Source organism: Biomphalaria glabrata, chromosome 1 (assembly GCF_947242115.1).
Source record: "Biomphalaria glabrata chromosome 1, xgBioGlab47.1, whole genome shotgun sequence".
NCBI classification, from domain to species: domain Eukaryota; kingdom Metazoa; phylum Mollusca; class Gastropoda; family Planorbidae; genus Biomphalaria; species Biomphalaria glabrata.
In genome coordinates, this window is record NC_074711.1 from 28,781,277 (window position 1) to 28,803,647 (window position 22,371).

Consider the following 22,371-nt stretch of genomic DNA (forward strand, 5'->3'; position numbering starts at 1 on the left):
TCTATAATGAAAATATGTTCAACTTAATGTTTCTAAATTCACTAATGTTACATTTTTTATCCAAGTTATGACTATTGATAAAAAGTATTTTAAAAGAAAAACAACATTATAAAATATAATATAGAATCGAAAACCATTTTCGGGTCTAACCATCAGAGAATTAACTTTCGGTTATGTTGTTCAACATAAAGAAACATAATAAACAATTATTAATAGTTATTTTTTCTTGGGGGGGGGGGGGTGACACCCAGAGTTTACCGCACTAGGCGCCACCAGGTGACACCGACCCTAGTGACGCCACTGGCTTTAAGTCTCTTGTTTATTGTATATAAGGAACTGCCGTCTACTAGAAGTATGGTATTTAAGACAATGTTTTAAATTAGTATTAGACTTTAAAGTGTAAAAGTGATTCCTTTTTTAATCGCGACGCTCAAAATGTTACTTTTACAGAGAATATTATAAAATCTTAAAACAATTTACTGGCATTCATGCAGCCCTTTTGATGGCCCTACCGGCCCAATTGGATACCGGCCCACCGGGCATTAGCCGGGATGCCCATATAGCCCCTCCGCCCTTGGTTACTTGACACTTACGCAGCCGGAGAACAAAATTTACAAAAAGGAGGACACACCCAGTCGACACCCTTCCCATCACCCGTCGTCCTGCGGGAGGTTTGGACTAGAAAGTAAACTATCTTCAACTCTGAAGGAGCATCCGAAATATGTAAAACATTTTGAAAAAGAGGACTACAAAAAGTACATGACTAAGTAAGCTTGAGAAACTAGGCTTTTAATATTGATGAAGCATATCAGTAAATCATGTAGGCTACTAGTACTAGTCAGTCGGCCAATGTGATGCAGGACACGATCCAAAAAGGAGGACATGCGTAACGTCTGGTAACCTTACTTTATGGTAATAAAAAATATTTCAGATGTGAATATTTAAATTTAATGAGATCAACAGTGTTTAATTTAATTAAATATCCAACACTTAGACTCTAGATCTGGATCTATACTATTTTTTTATTCATCAAATATTCAATGGTCGTAGCAGGCCATAGTCTAGCTAGGCCCAGCTAGGGCAGTCTAGGTCTAGAGTCTAGGCTTATCATTTTATATGTTACCGGCAATGTGCGAAATACGGCATTCTATAGAATGCGCCCGAAACGTCCAAGCAAAGTGACTTGACATTGTATACAACAAAATATATAGATCTAGATCTATATTGAATTATACATATATTATATAGATCTATAATCTATAAACATCACATCACCGTCCGATTAATAAATAGGTCAAATTATCTAGATCTAGGTCATGTTGATTTTATTTTCAACACAACCGGAAGAGCTCTAGTCTTGGATAGTCTAGTTTAATTTTCCAGCTAATCAGGCTTATCCGGCCTTGGGAACCTTTCTACCTAAAAACTAAAAGTCAAAGAACTAATAGCCTTTAATAGGATTAGGTCTAGATTCGGTAAGGATTCTAGATTAGATTTGCCATTAGATGTAGACTAGATCTAGATCTTGAACTCTAATTGTAATTCTAATTACTAGCTAGACTCTAATATTAATTTAATATACTTAGACGACTTAGTAATATAGTTACATAGTTTACATAGTGTAACATAGTTTACATAGTATAGTAAATTAGTAATAATATAGATTATTATAGATCTAATTACTAAGACTCTCTAAGATTAAATAATAAAATATTAATTGATATTTTTAATTTTATAAAATAATTGATAATAATAATATAGTTAAATATAGTATTATAGTCTGTTATATAGTCAATATACTTCCTATAATTATATAGTTATAGTTATAGATATAAATATATATAATATATTAAATATAACCTAGATCTAAATATAATATTTTATAATTAATATTAATATATTATATAGGTCTAGAGTCTATAAAAAAATATATATTTAATATTATTATATTTTATTATAATCATTATAATATTTTATATATTATGATATATAATATTAATAATAGATCTAATTCTAGAAAGAATCTAGCTAGTGACGATCTAGTCTAGTTGTAGAATGTAGTAGAGGTAAAGTGTAAAGTAAAGCCTAAAGGCTAAATGACAGTGTCAGGGACAGTCTAAATTATTAACACTTTATTAAATTCTAAGACCAAAGTTATTAACTTATCTAGATGATAGATTATAGATCTACAGTATAGATCAAGTAAATCTAGATCTATTAGTGTATACTATTAAAACTAAAACTTGAAAATTATGATAAATTAAATATCTTTTATTTTTCTTTCAGCCTGATAATGGCATCTGCTGTCTATGATCCAGGAGTACTTGGTGTCAGGAAACCTGAAAATTGTGGTAAGCCTTACTATAACTAATACAGCTGTCTTTGAACTGAATTATATTTTGTTAAAAACAACATAGTATCATTACATAGTCACTGCATTTCGTTGTTAAAATGCTTGAATTTTGCAGGTTGTCAAGAGCTGTTGGCTAAACAAAATTTGGTTCATTATGGTTGGCTTCGGAAACGATGTTTAAGAAACAAGCTTCAAATAAATTTCTTTAATTGTAAGTCTTAAATTCATCAATATTAAAAATCTCCACATTTCATTTGTTATCAGTATTCCATAAACAGTACAAACTGAAATTTGGGACATTATATCCTAGAAGTAACACTTTCTTTAGAATGTCATGGTGCCCTACTTATATCCAAATATATTGCTCTCTCTTTTTGTGTGCACCCTTTATATATTTAAGTAGTAAGTAAAGCTCCTCTACCACCAAAGCGAAAGCCACCTTGATATGCAATACATGTGGACGAAAGTGTCTCTCCAAAATAGGGCTCCACAGCCATATGAAAAATTGTTTGAGATGAACCATAGTCATTTCACGACTGAAGGAGGCCAATGAGTGAGAAAATACCCCTTTCAGACCTTATGATTTATAGAGCAAAAGATATAGAGTTCCTCTGTTTCTTTGGTCAACATCTAACAAGGGCCAGTAAGACTTGGGTGGACACAGGGGTATCCTCAAAATCCCAGTCTTCACAGAGATTCAAACTCAAGACTTTAATGGTAAAACTTTAGCAAGACCTACTGTAATAGTCAGAATTTTTAAACTACCGATATGCTAGTAGCTTCAATTCACATATGAAGTGCAAGGATGTGATTATATCATTGTTACTTATATTAGTATTTACTTACTTCTTAGAATAAATTCAATTAATAATGAATTTCAGTAGAGAATCAGTTTAGCTTTAATTTTTATGATAAACTTTTTTAAAAAACATATTTTTACAAAATTTCTTTTTTTTTTTTTTTTTGTCATTAGATTTATATGCAGTTTTAAATGTGTGTGTAGGGGGTCTAGTATTGCATAGCAGAATTTTATAATATATTTTATACAATTTTACATCTTAAACATAACATTTATTTAAAAAGTTAAATATTTTCAAGAATTTAATGCTATTTTCTAAATTTAAAAAATAACTTATCCTTTCATGACTTTATGGTTGACTAAATTTTTTATATAATCTACAGGGCCACAGCTTTATGTGGTTTTAGTTGAATGCTGTCTTTATTATTTTAAAAATGAACTGTCTAAAAAACCTGCTGGATCAATTTCATTATATGGATACAACAGGTTAGTTAGTTAGCAGTATTTAATTCATCATGTATTGAACCCCCCTTTTTGAACACATTTTATTTTTTCTAAAAAAAAAAGATCTTTTAGCCAGAACATGAGATTCAGATGTGTTTTTAAAATATTTATCTTTAGAATTGAAGAAAATGTGTATATCTGTTCCTAATTTATTTCATTAATTAAAAAATTTGATTTTTGTTTCAGAATAATACGAGCAAGTGAAATAAAAATAAAAGAAGTGCCATGGGCTTTTAAAATAGAACATATTCAACCTGATGTAAGATCACTTTACTTTGCTGCATCATCAGAAGCAGAGATGGTGGTAAGTAACAGGAAAATATTTTTTATTTATTTGTATTTGTTCATATTAAGCATAATTGTTTTTGTAATTTTTTTTTTTGTTTTTTTTTTTTAATCTTTTAGTCATGGATGAAGATGATCAAAAGTGAAATGCTGAAGGCCAACAATATAAGTTCTGGGTTTGTAGTGTTGCAGTTTGAAATACTCTCATATATGTTTTGAACACAAAAAAGGGAAAAAGAAAAAAACTATTATCATAGTAGACAATACTCTCTAGTTCATGCAATTCAAAATTAAAAACCGTAACTAAACTTAAACAAGTAAATGCATGGACCTGCCATAGACCAGTATGCAAATACAAATTTAGCCTGTCGCATTGCACATTTTGTGTCCTTTTTTTTTTCCCTCTCTAGCTTATAAATGGTCACAGAAGTCATGCTAAGCAGTTCTATGGGGGAAAATAAACAAAAGATGGGGATGAAAACATTATGCCCAGATCTTTACCTTGATTGGTCCTTGATAGAAGATTTAGTCTAGATATATATTACATTTGACAAATTAGCTGATGGCACAAGTGTTCAACCTTCTGGTGCCAAAATACACATAATGACTATCGATGCTAAACATTTGGACTTTTTTTTAGTTAGGAAGGTCTGTAAGGTTTTTTTTTTATTAATTTAAAATCTATGTAGAAATAATATAGTAAACTAAACATTCATTTTATTTTTTTTTTTTTATTTTCTAACAATTCTATGACAAGGAATATGTGTAAATTAGAAGATGGAAAAAAAATGTATGCATTGGAAAATAAAAGTTTGGTCACCCATGACTCAATTACTTTCAAGTGTAATTAGCACTAAATAGATAACAAAATCATATACCTATTCATTAACCACATACTTTAGACACTCAATAAAAGAAAGATTGTGTCTTACCGTTTAATGGAGGCTGTCATAGGGATACTATAAATACAATAAGAAAAATACAATATAACTGATAGTTCCACTGAGTCCCATTGATGGAACACTGGACTTTAACAGTAAATAAAATTGTTTTAATTAATTATCATTATTAATGAACTGATCGCCCAGAAATTTTGTAAAATATTATGTCATGCAGTACAAGTTTATGTGAGAATAGGATTTTTAAAAAGTTGTCAAAATAAATTATTAAAATTAAAAATTTTTTACTATGATTTTGGGTTCATAGTAGGATTTGTTCTATTGTGAAATGTAATTTGTATATGTAGCAAATTGTTATTTTATTATTAAAAATTTATGTATCTGCATGTTTACCTGATAGCATGTTAAGTTGTCTATTTTAAAATGTTTGCTCACCTCTTATATAGAAAAAAAAATCATGCTTTAAAGCGTATGAAATAAATGTTACAGTATGAGCAACTTTAACATGCAACAAGTCTCCAAATCCTTATCAGATACAGTTTCCATGGCTTCAGATTTTTCTTGGAGTTCTTCAGATTACAATGATTTAGAGGAAGGTATATACAAAGATGCTGCAGGATGTCAAAATCGGCAATCATTCTATTCCGATGCTGTACCCATACACCAATTTGAAGGTTTGTTGATTTTTTTTCATAGGTCTAAAAATGCTACCTAAATTTATTGTTAATGGTTGCCAGATTGTTTCATTACTATTATTATCTATTGTTTAAAGTAACAAAGAAAAGATTTATATTTGATTTTAATTACAAATAGTAGTGCAAAGATTATATTTCATCATTCCTTTGAGCACCTTTTCCGAATTTAAGATTTATTTTTTTTAAATAAATAGAGACAGTATGGACAATTTAATTCTTTGACTCCGAATCATTTTCCACCTTTGGACGGAATTAAATTTTATGCCATTTTAGAGTGCGCTACTCTGCTTCGATATAACTTATATAACTTTTTTTTATTTATTATTGGAAAATAATAAATTTGATATAGAATTAAAGAGAAATGGATGCTCTTTCCATTTCTTATGTTTTCTAGTTTGCAAATCATGTTGTTGTTGTAATTTTGGGTTTTGAATATAAAAATTAAAAATGAAAAACTCACCAACTGACATTGAAAATATCCAAGTGCATGTTATAAGAAATTTACTGTTCAAATTTAATCCAAAGATCTTTTTTTCTAATTTTTATCCATTTGTTTACAGAACACCATAGAAGAAACAGCAATAGACACAAAAAATAATAAACTGGAACTAATAATCCAATGTCACTACTTTAACGAATAAGCCCATAAAAAAAGCAACACTCTTGGAACAAAAAACTTTTACCCTAAAACTAGTCCAACTATACAGCATATATATATTTATAGTATGTTCATCATGTACTTAGTATATAAATATTCCTTCTAGTTGCGATTATCATGAAAGCAGTCAATATGAATGTGTGGGTTGGACTCCCATCCAGCGCAAACATAAACCGTTCTCCCTGACCTACAGTGTTTACATACTCTGTCTTTCTTTATACTTATAGGTCTCCATTCTCTGAACATGGATCTTATTCTAGCAGGGGTGTTCAATTTAATCATATGGTCAGCATAGGTATTTATTTTGCTAACAAGACTATCAACAATGTCATTGTCAATGAAAAAAAACAAAAACATTCCAGCTCATTAGATGCAGTGCTGACTAAGTCTAGGTTGACACCCAAATTTCTTGGTGTAACAAATCTGAAATTGTTCTGTTTCAGTGCCTAGATGATAGATCTAGAGATCTACCTTTATCTGATTAGATTTAGATCTAGATGATGTAAAGACAGCTAATCAAGTTCTAGATCTACATTGAACATTAGCTGGGGGTGGAGCTGCTTCATCAGCTGATAAACTTCATTATTACTAGACTTAGCCCTAGGTCTAGATCTATAAATTAATTAACTAGATCTATATAATTAGATTTATCAATATCACCATCAGATGAAACAAAATCACTGTCATCTGAATTATTATACTTCCTCCTCAAAGAAATATTTAGATCTACAAAGATTATATGACCCTGGTTGAAGCTCCAAGTTAAAAAACATGCACACAGAAAAAAATAAATGTAATCCCTTTACAAACTTCGTACAAAATAAAAACACGTTAAATGAAGGAAATTCTGGATGTTTAGCAAAAGGAAACTATTCTAGATAAAAAATTAAGCAATAAAAAACATAAATTGGAGAAATAGAAACGAAAAAGTAAATTTTAAATAGCCGATGCGTTGGTCTGACTTTTCTCCCCTTTTTTAAAATCAACGTCCTGTACGTTGTTCCGGAGCCAAAGAGTTAAACATGTGAGACTTCTAAAACCTTGAGATATAATTTTGTTTGCTTCAGATTAATTTCGTATGTCATGTGCCAAAAATAGTAGCCCAATGGTTCCCCAACTTCTTTGTCTGCACCCTTTTGAATGTAATGCTTTCCAACTGTGACTGTATTATTTTTTTTATACAAGTCTACTCAATGAAATAAATTATTTAAAGACCTCTGCACTGAAACTACTGTATTCAATGGCACTGTGAAACATAATTTTGTTTTCTCTGATCTATTTTATTTTTACCTTGCAAACAATATTTAGAATGCTTATTTATTGAATACCATTAGATGAGTATATTGATGATGGTGAACAGTCTCCATCTAGCCAGCGGGACAAAGATATAGCTCCGGCATTACCAAAGAGACCGGCTTTCAGCAAAGGTACTAGTGTTGTTGTTGTTTTTTTCTTTAATATATAATTCTGACAGCACCATTTGTTTATTATTATTAATGTTTTTTAAGCTTTACCATTTTCATCTATTTTTTTTTTATTTTTTTTTTTTTTTTAGTGTTTCTAATTTTTCAAATTTTTTACATGATATTTAAAAAAATTTTGCTTGTTCAGATAGTATCATCAAAATTTAATGTAATGATGACATAACAGTGTAAGCAGTAATATGTCATAGAAATACTTTTACCCATTAGCTCCTTAATTTGTAGGATGCAGTGTCGACAGGTAAGCCCTAGTGCTTAGGTTGCGTAGGGGCGCTAGCATCTATTTTTAAACTTTTCCTATAAGGAGAGCTCATCATGTCTGTTTAGAGTGAGAATGAGAGCGTGGTGACTCTTTATTAGAGAGAATCATATGTGTATTGCTTTTTTATTTTATTCTTACAATTTTAGACTATGCCCCTACCACTGGCGGAAGGGGGGGACGGACAAATTTTATTATAGAATTCACACAATTTGTATACGAATTTATTACTTATGTTAAAAATATATACAAATTATTTATATTTCAACATATTTTTAGATTATTTCGCCACCCCCTCTAGTATGTTGGCTGATTTGGTGGGGTCGGGAGGGGGCGATTGTATCATTGCCGCCCCCACATACACTTTCGAGTGGGGGGGGGGGGCGGTCCAATTTATTTGTAGAAATCACAGCTTGCTAACAGAATCAATTAAATATCCATATGACTAAAACTTGTTATTGATATTTTAATCGCTCTTTATATTATGCCGTTCCCTGTTTGCCGATTGCTGGGGGGGGGGGTGAATACCTCTACTGCCCTTCCCACCTAAAGTTCACAAAACCCTTTGCGTTGGGGGGGGGGGGGCGAATACCTCTACTGCCCTTCCCACCTAAAGTTCCTAAACCCTTTGCGTGGGGGGGGGGGGGGGTCCGTTTTTTATGGAGAAATCATAATTTGTGAACAAAATTAGTTGAATTAATATATAAATTTTATATTATGTCGCTCCCTTTCTGGTATTTTGGCCGATTCGGTGGGGTTGGGGGGAGGGCGATTGCATGTACTCTCTCCCCACTCTAGCTCTCTGAGTGCTGGGGGAAGGGGGGGTCCTATTTTTGTGGAGAATCATAGTTTGTGAACAAAATTAGTTAAATATAAATATATATATAATATAAACTACGTATTGATATGTGACCCATTGTATATTATGACGTACCACACTCTAATCTCAAATTGTATCATTAGTAAATTTAAATAAAAAAGGGTTGTACCAGGTGGGAGGGGCGATACATGCAATCGCATTTCCCCCATTGAACAAATCAATACTTTTTGTTTTTGTATTATAGTTAAGAAATTACAAAATTGAAAAAAATCTGTCACTAATATAATTTATATATACTATAAATTAAATTCTTATATCGAGTTGCCCCACCCCTATTCTTTAATGCTAAATGCAATCTATAGCAGAAATTATTAAAGGAGCGAGGATTAATCATTTTCACTCTACCGCCCCTCCCATTTCCAGACAGAGTTTATGTAATTTCACATGAATTTATCATAATTATTTTAAGAAAGACTTTGCATTGGAAAAGTTAGAATTCAAACGAAATTTTTCAGTATAAGAGTCATGATTGAGATGAGTTCTAAACTCAAATAATATTTTCAGAATCGCCTTTTCCCAAACTTTACTCAATCTGATATTTTTCTAGTTAAATAAATTTGGGACTATAACTCACAATTTATACTATTAATCGAATAATTTTTTTTTCGGCGGCGATCCTCAAAGCCAAAATCTAACTATGTGGGGTATCTTATATCTTTTCAAGGAACAAATCGGTTTTATTTGCAATGTATTTAGGGCCTATAAATTCATATTAGAATATTTTTCAAGTACAACATTATTCAAAAGGTCCTTTTTTAATAGTATGAATAATGAGCTGTAGAAGTCAGGACAAGGCCCTTCTGCATTGAAGAATGCAAGAAAACGCTTTTGTCGTCGGGGCTTCGCCCTGAACTCCATTGGTGTATATTGAGCTGTAGATGTCAGGAGAATGCGTTTCTCCAATGAAGAATGTGGCGTCGGGGCTTCGCCCCGAACTCCATGATAAATAATTAGCTGTACTTCTCAGGAAAATGCGGTTCTGTAGTGAAAAATGCAAGGAAACGCTTTTAGCTTCGGGGCGAATCCACTGATAAATAATGAGCTGTACATGTCAGGAGAATGCGTTTCTGCAGTGAAGAATGCAAGAAAACGCTTTTGTCGTCGGGGCTTCGCCCCGAACTCCATTGGTGTATAATGAGCTGTAGATGTCAGGAGAATGCGTTTCTGCAATGAAGAATGCAAGAAAATGCTTTTGGCTTCGCCCCGAACTCCACTGATGAATAATGACCTGTACTTGTCTGGAGAATGCGATGCAGCAGTGAAAAAAAGCAATAAAATGCTTTTTGTCGTCGGGGCTTTGCCCCGAACCCCAATAGGGAACCTTATAGCGCTGCCCCAGTTGTTTTGTGTTTCGCCGAAGGTTGAGAAATGCTGCTTTTTTTATTCTCATTAATATATATATATATGTGTGTGTGTGTGCTGTACGCACGTTTATGCAAAGGGTTAGGGTTTACTTGGCGTTAGGGTTAGGGTTGGGAAAAAAATCGCGCCCCCCCCCCCCCCCAACTCCAAAGTTCTGCATCTGCTAGTGGCCCCTACCCCAGGTGTATAAGCACCTCATCTGGGAAATTGAGCATTTTTTAAAGCTATTTTATATTCTAAAGGTTTTAAAAGTATTATTTTCTTAAAACTAAACCTATTGTTCTATTTTTCTAAGTTTTTTTATTTATTTATTAGTATTAGATCTTAATGGGAAACTCCTATAGTTTTTCAAATTTGAGTTATTGACATATTTAAATTCTGCGTAAAAAGTTGTAATAGTAAACATTATTTCATTTTTTATTTAAATGCTTAGAAAATTTTATATTTAATAAATTAGTCAGTAAATTCTTGACATCTCAAAAAAACGGAATTCCTTGAGATTTTGTTTTAAGTTATTTCATGCGTCACTTCCCTAAACAATACCGAAAGAGAAACTTGATTTAACCAATCGTATCGCTTCATTCTTACAGTAGCTGTTAGGCTTAGTGACAGCCTAGTCCAGAGCTATGATACAGTTATATATATAAACATGTACCGGTATAGATAGGTCCAAAAGCATTAGGATAACCAACTCGAGAAAAAAAAGTAACATTTTCATCTAAGCCTCTCCCTATCCCAAGAAGTAAATAGATTGTGTGTCTGAATGATTCGAACAAGCTGGTCAGTGTAAGGCTAGTCGAGACTATGTGTAGTCGGTCATGACAAGAAAACCAAGCGATAGTGTTTGTGGTGTGTTGAGTGGTCTGGCGAGAAAATACACACTGCCATGATTAGTCAAGCATGTAAATCTACTTTTAATACACATTTTTTCTTTGCTTACAAGATCCTAGATCTAACTGCATAGACAAAGATATATTTCTTTTACGAGAATGTAAACTTTGCTGTATGGTCTCTTGTTATACAATAAGTCAATAGATTAAAACACCTTTGTGACGTCACATAGAAACCCGGTGAAAGTCTGACTGTTTTGGATGCGCAGGAAAATTACGTCGGAAAAACATCAATTACTAAGTTATTATTGCAAATAAAAAAAAAGAAGAATATATTCATTATCTGTAAATCAAAACACATATTATATCAAAAATTGTCAAAACCATCAGAGTTTCCCTTTTAAAATTGTATAATTGTTTTTAGGATCTTTTATTCAGAGCTACTCCTCTTTGCTTAAAGTATGTTGAGGATTTTTCATACCAGAAATTGGAACTAGTGGGTTAACAGAAGTATTTTAGTTCTTTACTTTATTGTCATGCTTACATTTTGTCTTCAGCTTCAGCACCAGTGTACAGTCTTCAAAAGACACCAATAGTTAGTGTAAGTGTAGAGAGTACTTTACATTTTAGTGACTTCTGATGTCTGCTAAAATATAATTAACATCAAAAAGAAAAATAACTAACCTTAAAAAGGAAACAAATTCCTTTTGTTTCCCCAGAAAAGGAAAAAGTTTTTTTAAATCTTATTTTTTATCTCCTGAATTGAAATGGATGAAATTACTTTTTGTTACCTAGTGTTCTTTAATTCAATTAATATTTCAATAGTTGCTTAATGTTTTTTAACAAACAAATAAAAACATTACATCAGAATATCATAAATTGATTATCTATAACCAGTGAGAACTATGAAAAATCAAAAGAGAGAGATAAAATATAGGTTAGGGAGGGTCTCAGAGACTTAAATGGTATTGCTTTTTATTATAATACGCATTGTCCTCAAGTCCAAAAAATAAGGAAGAGTCCAGTATTTCACATGGCTACTAGTCCCACCTGCAACCTACCTATTTTGCAACATCAAGCACAGGCAAAACCCTTCTATAACAGTGATGCCCAAAAATATGACCTGTGATTTGGTTCTATCCTGCCCGCTGAAAAGTCAGCACAAAAAAGTGTAGAAAATCCCCTCTCCACACAAAAAGAAAAATAAGAAGCTTGAACAAAAAAAATCTTTCCCTATGTTAAGGCTCTCACTTTTTTTTTTTTTTTTTGCTTTGCTTTGCTTCCGATAAACAAAAAAAAATATTTATTTTATAAAGAACATAACATTAAAAAGCTTTATGTTATCAAAAACATAAACAAATAAGGCTGTATTCTTGGATTTAGACGCAATTGTTAAATTACACCTAGAATGGAGGCTGGATGAGAATGTTTACCAAAAAAAGATAAGTAAATGGGTCAGCTGTAAGGCTTGCTACAGAGTTGCTCACAAAGAGATATGAAGCCATTTTCCAATGGTGAATGCATAATTAAGTGCTTGTACCTTTTCTTTGCTTTGGCCTGGGACACAAGTGTTGGATCATAGAGTATTGAGAAATAGTGCTAAACAAAAACAATTGGTAAAAATATTTGTAATGGCACAGATTTATTATTGCTAGTCTAGATCTATTACAAATGTAATCACATAACTGATCCAAACTGATACAACTACACTTAATATAAGCTTTGTTGTTGTTGTTTTTTTAAGTATTTTATAAATATTTTTCTTGTTTTCAAAATTTTGTTTTGTATTAATATGATTTTAAACTGTTCAGTTTTATGTTTTTGTTAGATTTATAAAAACATTAGTTCTGAATGATTCTTAGTTCTTATTCCTTGACGTCTCTCTATTCATTCAATTCAGTAAAGATAAACCATACATTTACAAAAGTAGTTATTTGTCCCAAGCAACTGTTGCACCATTACTGAACTATTGCAATATTTTTTCTTAAAAACTTTTCTGACTAAAACTGAACACTGATACTTAAATGTTATTGTAATTTTGGCAGACAAAACAGAAAACTGATAGTTACTGGCCAAATGTTTATTTTCAAGGAGACAAAATCAAAGCAGCACAGTAAGTTTATTTAAAATTTAATTCATTCATTTAGAAAGATTAAATTTATTTAGAAATGATAATATTAAAAAGCTGTTATGGGATTAAACTTAGTTATTCTCCATTATTGATTAATATAAAAAAAATGTATAAAAAATATATTTCTAAAAAAAAAAATACACTATTATTTGAATGCACTTAAAAGTGGAAAATAAATCATATAAAATAAACAAAAGTGTGATGCACTTAATTTCTATTCAAGACATTCCATTCCTAGTTTAATGTTGAGACAAAAACAAAATTGTAACATTTGCAAATCTTCAGACTCGAAGACAGACCTAATTATTATTATATCTACAAATTGGGAAACTGATTTGTAGCTATAAAAAAGTAAATAATGAGAAAAAATGTTTGAATTTTTTTTTTCTAAATCATTACTATAGCATTGTTAATAATATCTGAAAACATTTTAGTAAATGGTAAACTTAATTGTTTGTTAGAGTTTCCTATTAATTTTTTTTTTTAAATTTCATATAGGTATTTAATAATTTTTAAAAAATGTTCTTAGACATTTTACTGAGATAAACAGTTTTAATGCATTCAGTTTTGTTTTTTTTATGACGTTAAAGACTTTATTATGTGGATTACTGCTAGAGAGATAAATTTCATAGATATTTTTATTTTGTTGACACATACAAAAACCTAGGCAATATTTCTAATTTATACACTTTACTTTATAGTTATCAATGTTTCTTCTTCTTCTTCTTCTAGCCAGCTTTATTGCTGCTGAGCTGAGAGCTCTTTTGCAGACTGTGCCAAGGAAAATAAGTGTGCTGTTTTCTTCAGTGGTTCAGTTCTGCCGTACAGGGTGTTGGTTATGTTGGGCTGCAGTGGAAGTAGGGTCTGCCTAAGGTGGATTAGGGAGGGGCATTCAAAGAGGATATGGTTTACGGTTTCAAAGGGGTGGGCGCAGTGTCTGCAAAGGGGTAGTTGTGTGGAGTTTATTTTGTTCAGGTGGTAATTTAATAGTGGTGTGTGTCCTGTTCTTAGTTGGAAGATTGTAGATTGTTCTTTGCGGGGGAGGAAGTTAATACTGTCCAGCTTGTTAGGCGTAGTCATTTCTCTGTACATGGCTCTGCCTGTGTTTCCTGATGCCCATTGGTTGAGCCACTCCTCTTTGTGATTGCTGACTAACATTTTATCAATGTTTAATTTATAGTTTTAAAATCAAAAGTTTTTTTCTACAGAATTATTAATTCCATTGGTGAAAATGGTGTTTACCTTGTTCGGAAAAGTGAAGATGACTCTGTAAGTGGCTAAAAAAAAAACAACTACACAAGATAACATTAATTTTTACACATTTATTTTGTCTTCTTGATATTTTTAAGGGTAATATTATATAAGGATTTATTGTATTTCATTTTTGTTTGCATTCAATCATTCCAGAATGTGTTAGTGTTCTACTCAAAAACTGCTCCTAGGAAATTCAAAATCATTGAAAAGGTTTGTATCATATAAAAATACATTGTTGATACGAATAGTTTGTTTATACAAAGTTTATATCAACTTTGTGTGGGTGGAATCTTGTACACTTCCCATTCTCAGATCAGTTGAAACTGCACAATTATTCATTGTCAATGACAACACATGAATTATGTGAATTGTTGTAGTTCCTTTATATTATCATTATAATTTTGGTCTCTTATGTTATCTGCTATTTACAGAAGTAAACATGCAGAGCATTTTAGAAAAATAATCATGAGAATTAAAAAAAAAAAAAAGAATTACTTAAAAGTTGTTGATATTTAATTTTTCAGGACAATGGACAGCTAACATTATCCTCAAGTAGTGGACCGTCTTTTCAAAATGTAGAAGATCTTTTATATCACTATTATTATAACAAATTACCTGGGCTTGAAGAAACACTCACAACACCTTACAAGCTTCATCCACTTTATAAGGAGAAATAAAACACTTAGTTTTATTTCTACTAATTATGTTTACAAATTTCTTTTGACCATTTTTTTTTTGTTGAAAGCCATTTACTAATTGTTATACTCTTCGAATTAACTTTTTTATATTGTGAAATGTAGAATTAAATATTATTATGCTTTTGATTGTCAATCTTTTGTTTTCAGTTTAAATTTAGTTTTTATTACAGTTCAAAGTATTTCTTTTTGAAACATGTGCTTTGCACTAATCAGTTGGTTTTGTCAAAATGCTTTTGTTATAAGAAAAAAAAAAGGGAAAACATTTGTAACTATTTTTGCAACAATTTACTTAAAGGCCATAACATGATATTTAATTGACTGGTGGTTCATTGAATTATTATCCACTTGAATGTAAGAAAATCGCACAGGAAACAATTATTTGAGTCATCTGCCCTCAAAAAGCCATTCCACATATTTTGTATACATTATTTATATAACTTTAGGCATTATGTTCCATCTTCAAGTGTTAATGTTGTAAATGTCTATGCTGGTAAGTGTATTGCCAAAATAGTTCTTATATTCATTTTTTTATTTTTTTTGCTTTGTATCAGTATAGAACATGCTCTTATTCACGCTCTGACTAATTACATGCTATCTTGTTTTGAGATCATTCTAACATTATACTTCACTCAATAATTTTTTTTTCTACTAGAAATAGAAGTTTCATTTATTAAGTTTAAAAAAAAAAAAGTCTAAAAATTCCTTTTTTTATGTAATTTATTGTTGAACATATCTATCTATCCATTGAGTTGTGGTAAGTCATGTTGAACATATCTATCAATCCATTGAGTTGTGGTAAGTCATGTTGAACATATCTATCAATCCATTGAGTTGTGGTAAGTCATGTTGAACATATCTATCAATCCATTGAGTTGGGGTAAGTCATGTTGAACATATCTATCAATCCATTGAGTTGGGGTAAGTCATGTTGAACATATCTATCTATCCATTGAGTTGGGGTAAGTCATGTTAAACAATTTACACTTATGCTGTATTTGTTTTGATGCCATGAAATTCTAAAACCTTGTATAAGCACTTTGAAAGATTCAGATTGCTTACTACAGTAATGCTATACCTCCACCCTGAGTGTTTTATGTAATTTAATGTTTTGATTTTTTTTTTTTTAGAAATCTATTTTCTACCAAAATTGTTTATTTTATGACACCTAAGATCACTGTTTTTTTTTTTTTTTGTGTATTATTTTTTAACGACTTTTTATTAAAGTTCATTAAGATTCCAAATTTTATTCCATGTCAAATATTTTCTCTTTTTTAAGAGAGCTAAGCCATTCCTACTGATATCTCTTTGTGAACACGTAGTTGCACTTTTGTGCTGGTGATTGCAGCAGAGCTGTGAAATAATGTTGTTATTTGTTGTTGTTGTCCTTATCATCATGTAGCTGAAACAAAGACAAGTATTAAAATGTTTGATCACATTGAAATAAAGTTCACTTTGTTGTTTTAGCAATTGTTTGTGGATTTCCATTTTATGAAATAGTAAACTGAGCAGTTGTATTACACTACATTGATCCATGAAAGCTTTTCAAATATATGTATTCATTTATACATAAATATACATCATACATTCCACCGTATGTGTTTTTTAAAATTACTTTACTGATATAACTTACATCTGACATAACATTTTTTTTAATTGGCAGATTTTATGTGAATATACAATTGTGCAGAAATTTAAAAATAATATTTATTTAGCTTATATATACATTTTATAACTCCTGCCTTACTAAGCTAAATGATAAGCATTAAATTACAGTTATAAAGAAAAAAATTTTATAAAACAATTATTTTCAACTTTTGTACGGGTGTTTCCACACAAAAAATGCCTTAACCCATCAAGTAATAAAACAAGTCTCTGGATATTAATTGTTTTTATATCATAGTTAACTAGTCCTTCTGAGATTTTAATGGTCATGAACATATATTTTTAATTTTTTTTTTTTTTATTTGTGCTTAGTTGAAAGTTTATTTTTGGTTCATAATTTATTTTAGAATTTTTCCAGCTTACTAGTTTGGTAAAAAATTTTTGAACAAATAGGCTTTTCTTTTTTCCTTTTACATATAGAATTGCATTGTATTGCAAATTATTTTTATAGTAGGAATAATAGAATTTAGATTTTGTTTTAAACTGACCTAAAAGTACATAATTTAGAAATTACAATGCACTATAGCAATTTACTTTTTTGTGAGTGCTATACAATACTTGTAATTTATTATAGGATCAATAATCATGTTGCTTATTATTATTAGTTATTGTGTTTTGATATAAATCTTTACAATTAAAAACAATTTTAATTAACAATTTATATATACCACATTTGTATCAATGATTTTGTTTTTTTGCCAACTATTCTCCTAAAGAAACTATTTCTACAAATTCTATGCAATGAAACTTGTACACTTTGAAATACAACATTATTCTGGGTTCATTTTAAATATGAAAATAAAATATTGTTTTAAGGTGTTAATCTGTTTAAGTGTATATTTATTGAAACCACTATTATTGTTTAAATGAGCATTCCTTTATTATTGAAAGAATTATTGAAGTAACAAAGTGAAGGACAATATTGTCTAGTAATTCAAATTGCTATCATAGTGCATACTTTCTTTTCTCCAGAACTTCTTTCTAGAATATAGGAATGTTACATAGACTAAACTAAAAAAATCATAACTTTTGTCAGATTAAAGAACAATCTGATGAAGGACTTCCTCTATACTATTCATGCCCAAACAAGTGATAATAAAAATGGAATACACGAGCGCCCCATGCATGAGTTCTGGCAAATAGACTACAATAATTTAGCGTCTTTTCATTGAGTTCATGTTGTTTTTAATCCACTGAATGTAATCATTGCACACCGGTTTCATGTGGTCTCTAATACATTACAGACGTTCATTCAAAACTTATGAATGTATCGTTTTTATCTGATTGGAATCGCTTCAAAGGACACCCGCATTCTTAAATCCGGCTGAGGTCTTGACCATAGCAGTTTTTTACAAATAATAAAAAATAATTATTTTTTTTTTTAATTCGCAATTTCTACCAACTATATTTTTGAAAGCCGACATTTTAAAGTCTTAAGTACAAAACAATACTTCCTCCCGATTAAGCAACTATTAACACTTTTTTTTATGCCTAAAACTATCTTTCGTTCACTTTAAAGACTGGACTTAAAGATACAATTAAATCATAAAACGACTCGATCAGGGGCGGACTGGCTATATGGGCAAATGCCCGGTGGGACAGTCTGGTCGCGACCAAAGAAAAAAAAAATTCAATGCAGACAACTTTAAAAAAAAAAAGTGACAGCAGCAAGATATAAAGGCCCGAAAATGTTTTCTTGTGTTTATTTATTTTTTTTAAATTCTTATACAGTTAATTTTGTTTGAAATTCAACAAGAATATTAAAAAAAAAAAACACTATACACTGTACGTATTATCATTTGCAAAACGTTTGACCGTTCTTTCTGCTATGCACGAGCGGCATGGACTGCTTTAATGTCTTCGAGGTTGTGTTTGGCCTAATCATTTTGCTGGTCGGCATGGGCCTTTGATGGCACCCATTTTTTGTTTTTGCTCCTTCCCTCCCCCGTCTTTTAATGGTTCCAATGAAATTTAACCAAAAAGAGGGATGAGAGAGGTTAAGTTAGAAACCATTGATATAACGCAGCCAAAAAAAAAAAGAACGCTTTTGTGCCAGTTTTTAGTTTAGAATTTATAACTCCGTAATAGTTAAACTTATTTAAAAAATGAAAACATCTGCGGAATCCTCAGCTATTGGGCAATAAAACTAAATTTGACTCTTTTTTCCATATCAGCTATTAAATTTATAATTTAAGTCAACTTGCGGTAGGGGTCGGACCTAATCAGCGAACGCAATTTTCGCGGGAGTCATAATGAGCGAAAGGCCGTAAAAAATTGCGAAATAGCATGTTAAAATATAGGAAATTATGCTTCAATTAGTTCTATTATCTAACTTCTTCCATGAAGCATTATAACTATTGTCCTCCTTGTGGCATTAGGCCTAAATTTGTTTTCACTTTTCTCCTTTCTCTGCTTGGAACTGATGTCTATATATAGCCTACGAAACTTGCGATCAATTTTTGTTTTAAAAGAAAGAAAGAAAGTACACAATTCTATCTCGCCACCTTCCTATAGGCTAGTCCACGTCGTACTACTCTCCATTTCACAAACTCTCGTTACTGAAACTATTTTTTTTTAAAGAACTTATGTTCAGTGCACTTAATCACCATCAACTCGATCTCCCCCCACCCACACACACACACACGCTGATTGACCCAAAGGCAGATCCCGAATGCGATGGATTGATGATGTATGGAGCACTAGCGGATCCAGAACTTTGAAGTGGGGGGGGGCGATTTTTTTTCAAACCCTAACCCTAACGCCCAGTAAACCCTAACCCTATGCATAAACGTGCGTACACACACACACACACACACACATATACATACATATATATATATATATATTGTTGTAACCCTGCCTTGCACCAGTGCTTGAGGTGCGCACTAGCGCACTAGTGAACGTAAACAGGAAGAGACTAGAACGGAGATAATAACATTGCATCAGGGATTGTGAAGAGTCTGAATGTTTGGAAACTAAGAAGCCAGCTTTTGGTGCTGCCTGAAGGTTGTAGAAGGGACCTGGAGCGGAGCGGGGAAGGCTGTCGTTGGTCCACATTCGGGTTGCTGTCTAAAGGACTGGTAAATTAGTAGAAAGACTCTGAGGAAGCTGAAGGATGCTATGTGTTTGTCCTAGTGAATAAACACCTGTATTTATTTCCTGTTACACTGTGTTGAGTTGCATGCCTATTCGTTGAGTGCCTAACCTAGAGTTACAACAATTGGTATCAGAAGTGGGATTTAGGCAGCTCAACGAAAGGAAACAATGACAACGCTGAGGAAGCTAGATGAACTAAGCTGTAAACAGTTAAAAGAGGAGCTCCGAGCCAGGGAGCTGAGGATCTTCTGTGCCAAAGAAAAAATGAGAGAACGCCTTCGACAAGCCTTGCTTTAATAAGCCTCCTTTAATAATTTCTGCTAAAGATTGCATTTGGCATTAAAGAATAGGGGTTGGGCGACTCAATATAAGAATTTAATTTATAGTGTATATAAATTATGATGGGGAAAATGCGATTGCATGTATCGCCCTTCCCTCCTGGTACAACCCTTTTTCATTTAAATTTACTAATGATACTATTTGAGATTAGATTGTGGTATGACATAATATACAATGGGTCACATATCAATACGTAGTTTATATTATATAGATATTCAACTAATTTTGTTCACAAACTATGATTCTCCTCAAAAATAGGACCGCCCCCCCCCCCAGCATTCAGAGGGCTAGAGTGGGGAGGGCAGTACATGCAATCGCCCCCCCCCACCCCACCGAATCGGCCAAAATACCAGAAAGGGAGCGACATAATATAAAATGTATATATTAATTCAACTAATTTTGTTCACAAACTATGATTTCTCCATAAAAACGGACCGCCCCCCCCCCACTCAAAGGGTTAAGGTGGGAAGGGCAGAGGAGGTATTCGTCCCCCCCCCCACCAATCGGCAAACAGGGAACGACATAATATAAAGATCGGTTAAAAAATCAATAACAAGTCTACACAATATAGATATTACATTGATTCTATTAGCAAGCTGTGATTTCTACAAATTAATTGGACCGCCCCCCCCACTCGAAAGTGTATGGGGGGGGGGGCGGGATTGATACCATCGCTCCCTCCCGACCCCACCAATCGGCCAACATACTAGAAGGGGGGGGCGAAATAATCTAAAAATAGGTTGAAATATAAATAATGTGTATTTATTTTTAACATAAGTAATAAATTCGTATACAAATTGTGTGAATTCTATAATTAAATTCGCCCCCCCCCGGGGGGGGGAGTCGGCCGAGTGGGGGGGGGGGGGCGATCGCCCCTACCGCCCCCCCCCCCTGGATCCGCCAGTGGTATGGAGACAGATCTACAACAGCTTGGGTTTCGGGCATAGAGACGAAAGGCTCAGGAGAGATCTTGAAATTTTATACATGTATATTATATGGTAACTCTTATATTTATTACTAAATATATAGTTCGCATTTTTTTCCGATCCTGAAATCGAATATTTTCTCCTGAAAAACTCTTGGAAATCTCCTGAAATTCTAAACTCAGAATGGTGGGGGAACACTCTGAAAATGAATTCTGCACTTCTTTTAAACATTTATACACATATTAATATCATTAATAAGTAACAAGATGTTAACCAGCCAGTTAAAAAAAAGGAGGACGGCAAAACAGAGGTCCCCCCCCCCCCCCCGTATAAGCGCTGTTAAGATCAACTGAAGCGTCATTTCACCCACACTAGCATAGAGGAAAGTAACTGCCAGCATATGACCTCTGAGAGAGCTGCGAGTCAAACATTTTAGACGGAAAGAAAATGCGGGAAAATATGCTGGTCGCAAATGGGGATAGTCATGTGCACTCATCCTTAATCTTCGAAATCGAAGACATTGGGTTAAGGTTAAAAATATGCCTATTATTTTAATATTTCAGTTTACAAACAATAACAATAGATAAGACAAAAAGAAAAACAGATTAAATCAGTCACTAAATTATTATTAATGGCTTTTAAAGCTTATAATAGGGGTTTCGCTGAATAGGTTTTCAGTTAAAAAAAGGTCATTTTGAGCGAACACCCCATAATATTTTTTTTTTCAACGGAATGAATAGCCTTAACTATTCTAGCTAACTATTTCCTCATCTATTTAGAAGCATAAAAGGCTTTTTTTTTCGGCCGATGTCCATTGGTGCTTTAAAATCGCCTTAAGTTCGGACCTATTCTCGTTTATCGGGAAACGTTTTGAGAATGAAATTTCCATACATGTCAACTTTGACCTTCAGTCAAGCTTCATTTTATGAGGGAAAACGAAAGTGAATATGTGGGAAATGTAGAAAAATGGAGTCTTTGTGGTAATACCATTTTATTAGTTCTGCAGTTACTTTTGAAATAAATAAGAATGGATAAAAATTACGGGAGGTGTTCGCTTTATATGCCATTTCGCTGATGGGCCTTTCCTATAACTCTTTAACAATACTTAATAGAAATTAACTTAAACACATACACACATCCGCGAAATTGCAAACCATCCAACTTAATCACAGCACAATATGGGTGTAAAGCTCTACTTTCTGCGATTTGAAAAGAGAAAGTAAGTTTCTTTTTGTTTATTTTTAATAACATAGATCTAAA

General features: G+C 32.1%; 1 protein-coding gene across 2 annotated transcripts; it reads left to right on the plus strand.

The window, feature by feature from the left end:
* The first annotated feature begins 575 nt into the window (after window positions 1-575).
* LOC106052667 (SH3 domain-binding protein 2-like) lies at window positions 576-17,573 on the plus strand. 2 transcript variants are annotated; one of them, XM_056031239.1, is made up of 13 exons: window positions 576-912; window positions 2,287-2,351; window positions 2,469-2,564; window positions 3,536-3,638; window positions 3,843-3,960; window positions 4,062-4,117; window positions 5,330-5,514; window positions 7,528-7,620; window positions 11,563-11,606; window positions 13,051-13,118; window positions 14,345-14,405; window positions 14,544-14,600; window positions 14,915-17,573. In XM_056031239.1, the coding sequence occupies exons 2-13, from the start codon at window positions 2,294-2,296 to the stop codon at window positions 15,065-15,067; spliced, it is 1,092 nt and encodes a 363-aa protein (XP_055887214.1). In that variant the 5' UTR covers window positions 576-912; window positions 2,287-2,293; the 3' UTR covers window positions 15,068-17,573. The 2 variants fall into 2 exon arrangements, with proteins under 2 accessions (XP_055887214.1, XP_013063547.1); XM_013208093.2 differs by lacking the exon at window positions 576-912 and adding an exon at window positions 1,225-1,475.
* The last annotated feature ends 4,798 nt before the right edge of the window (window positions 17,574-22,371 follow it).

Excerpts from the sequence above, each read along its gene's own strand:
- LOC106052667 (XM_056031239.1), top strand. The coding sequence starts at position 2,294 with ATGGCATCTGCTGTCTATGATCCAGGAGTACTTGGTGTCAGGAAACCT. Across the intron at positions 2,352-2,468 it reads CAGGAAACCTGAAAATTGTG|GTTGTCAAGAGCTGTTGGCT; the intron begins GTAAGCCTTACT and ends TGAATTTTGCAG. Across the intron at positions 14,406-14,543 it reads GGAAAAGTGAAGATGACTCT|AATGTGTTAGTGTTCTACTC; the intron begins GTAAGTGGCTAA and ends CAATCATTCCAG.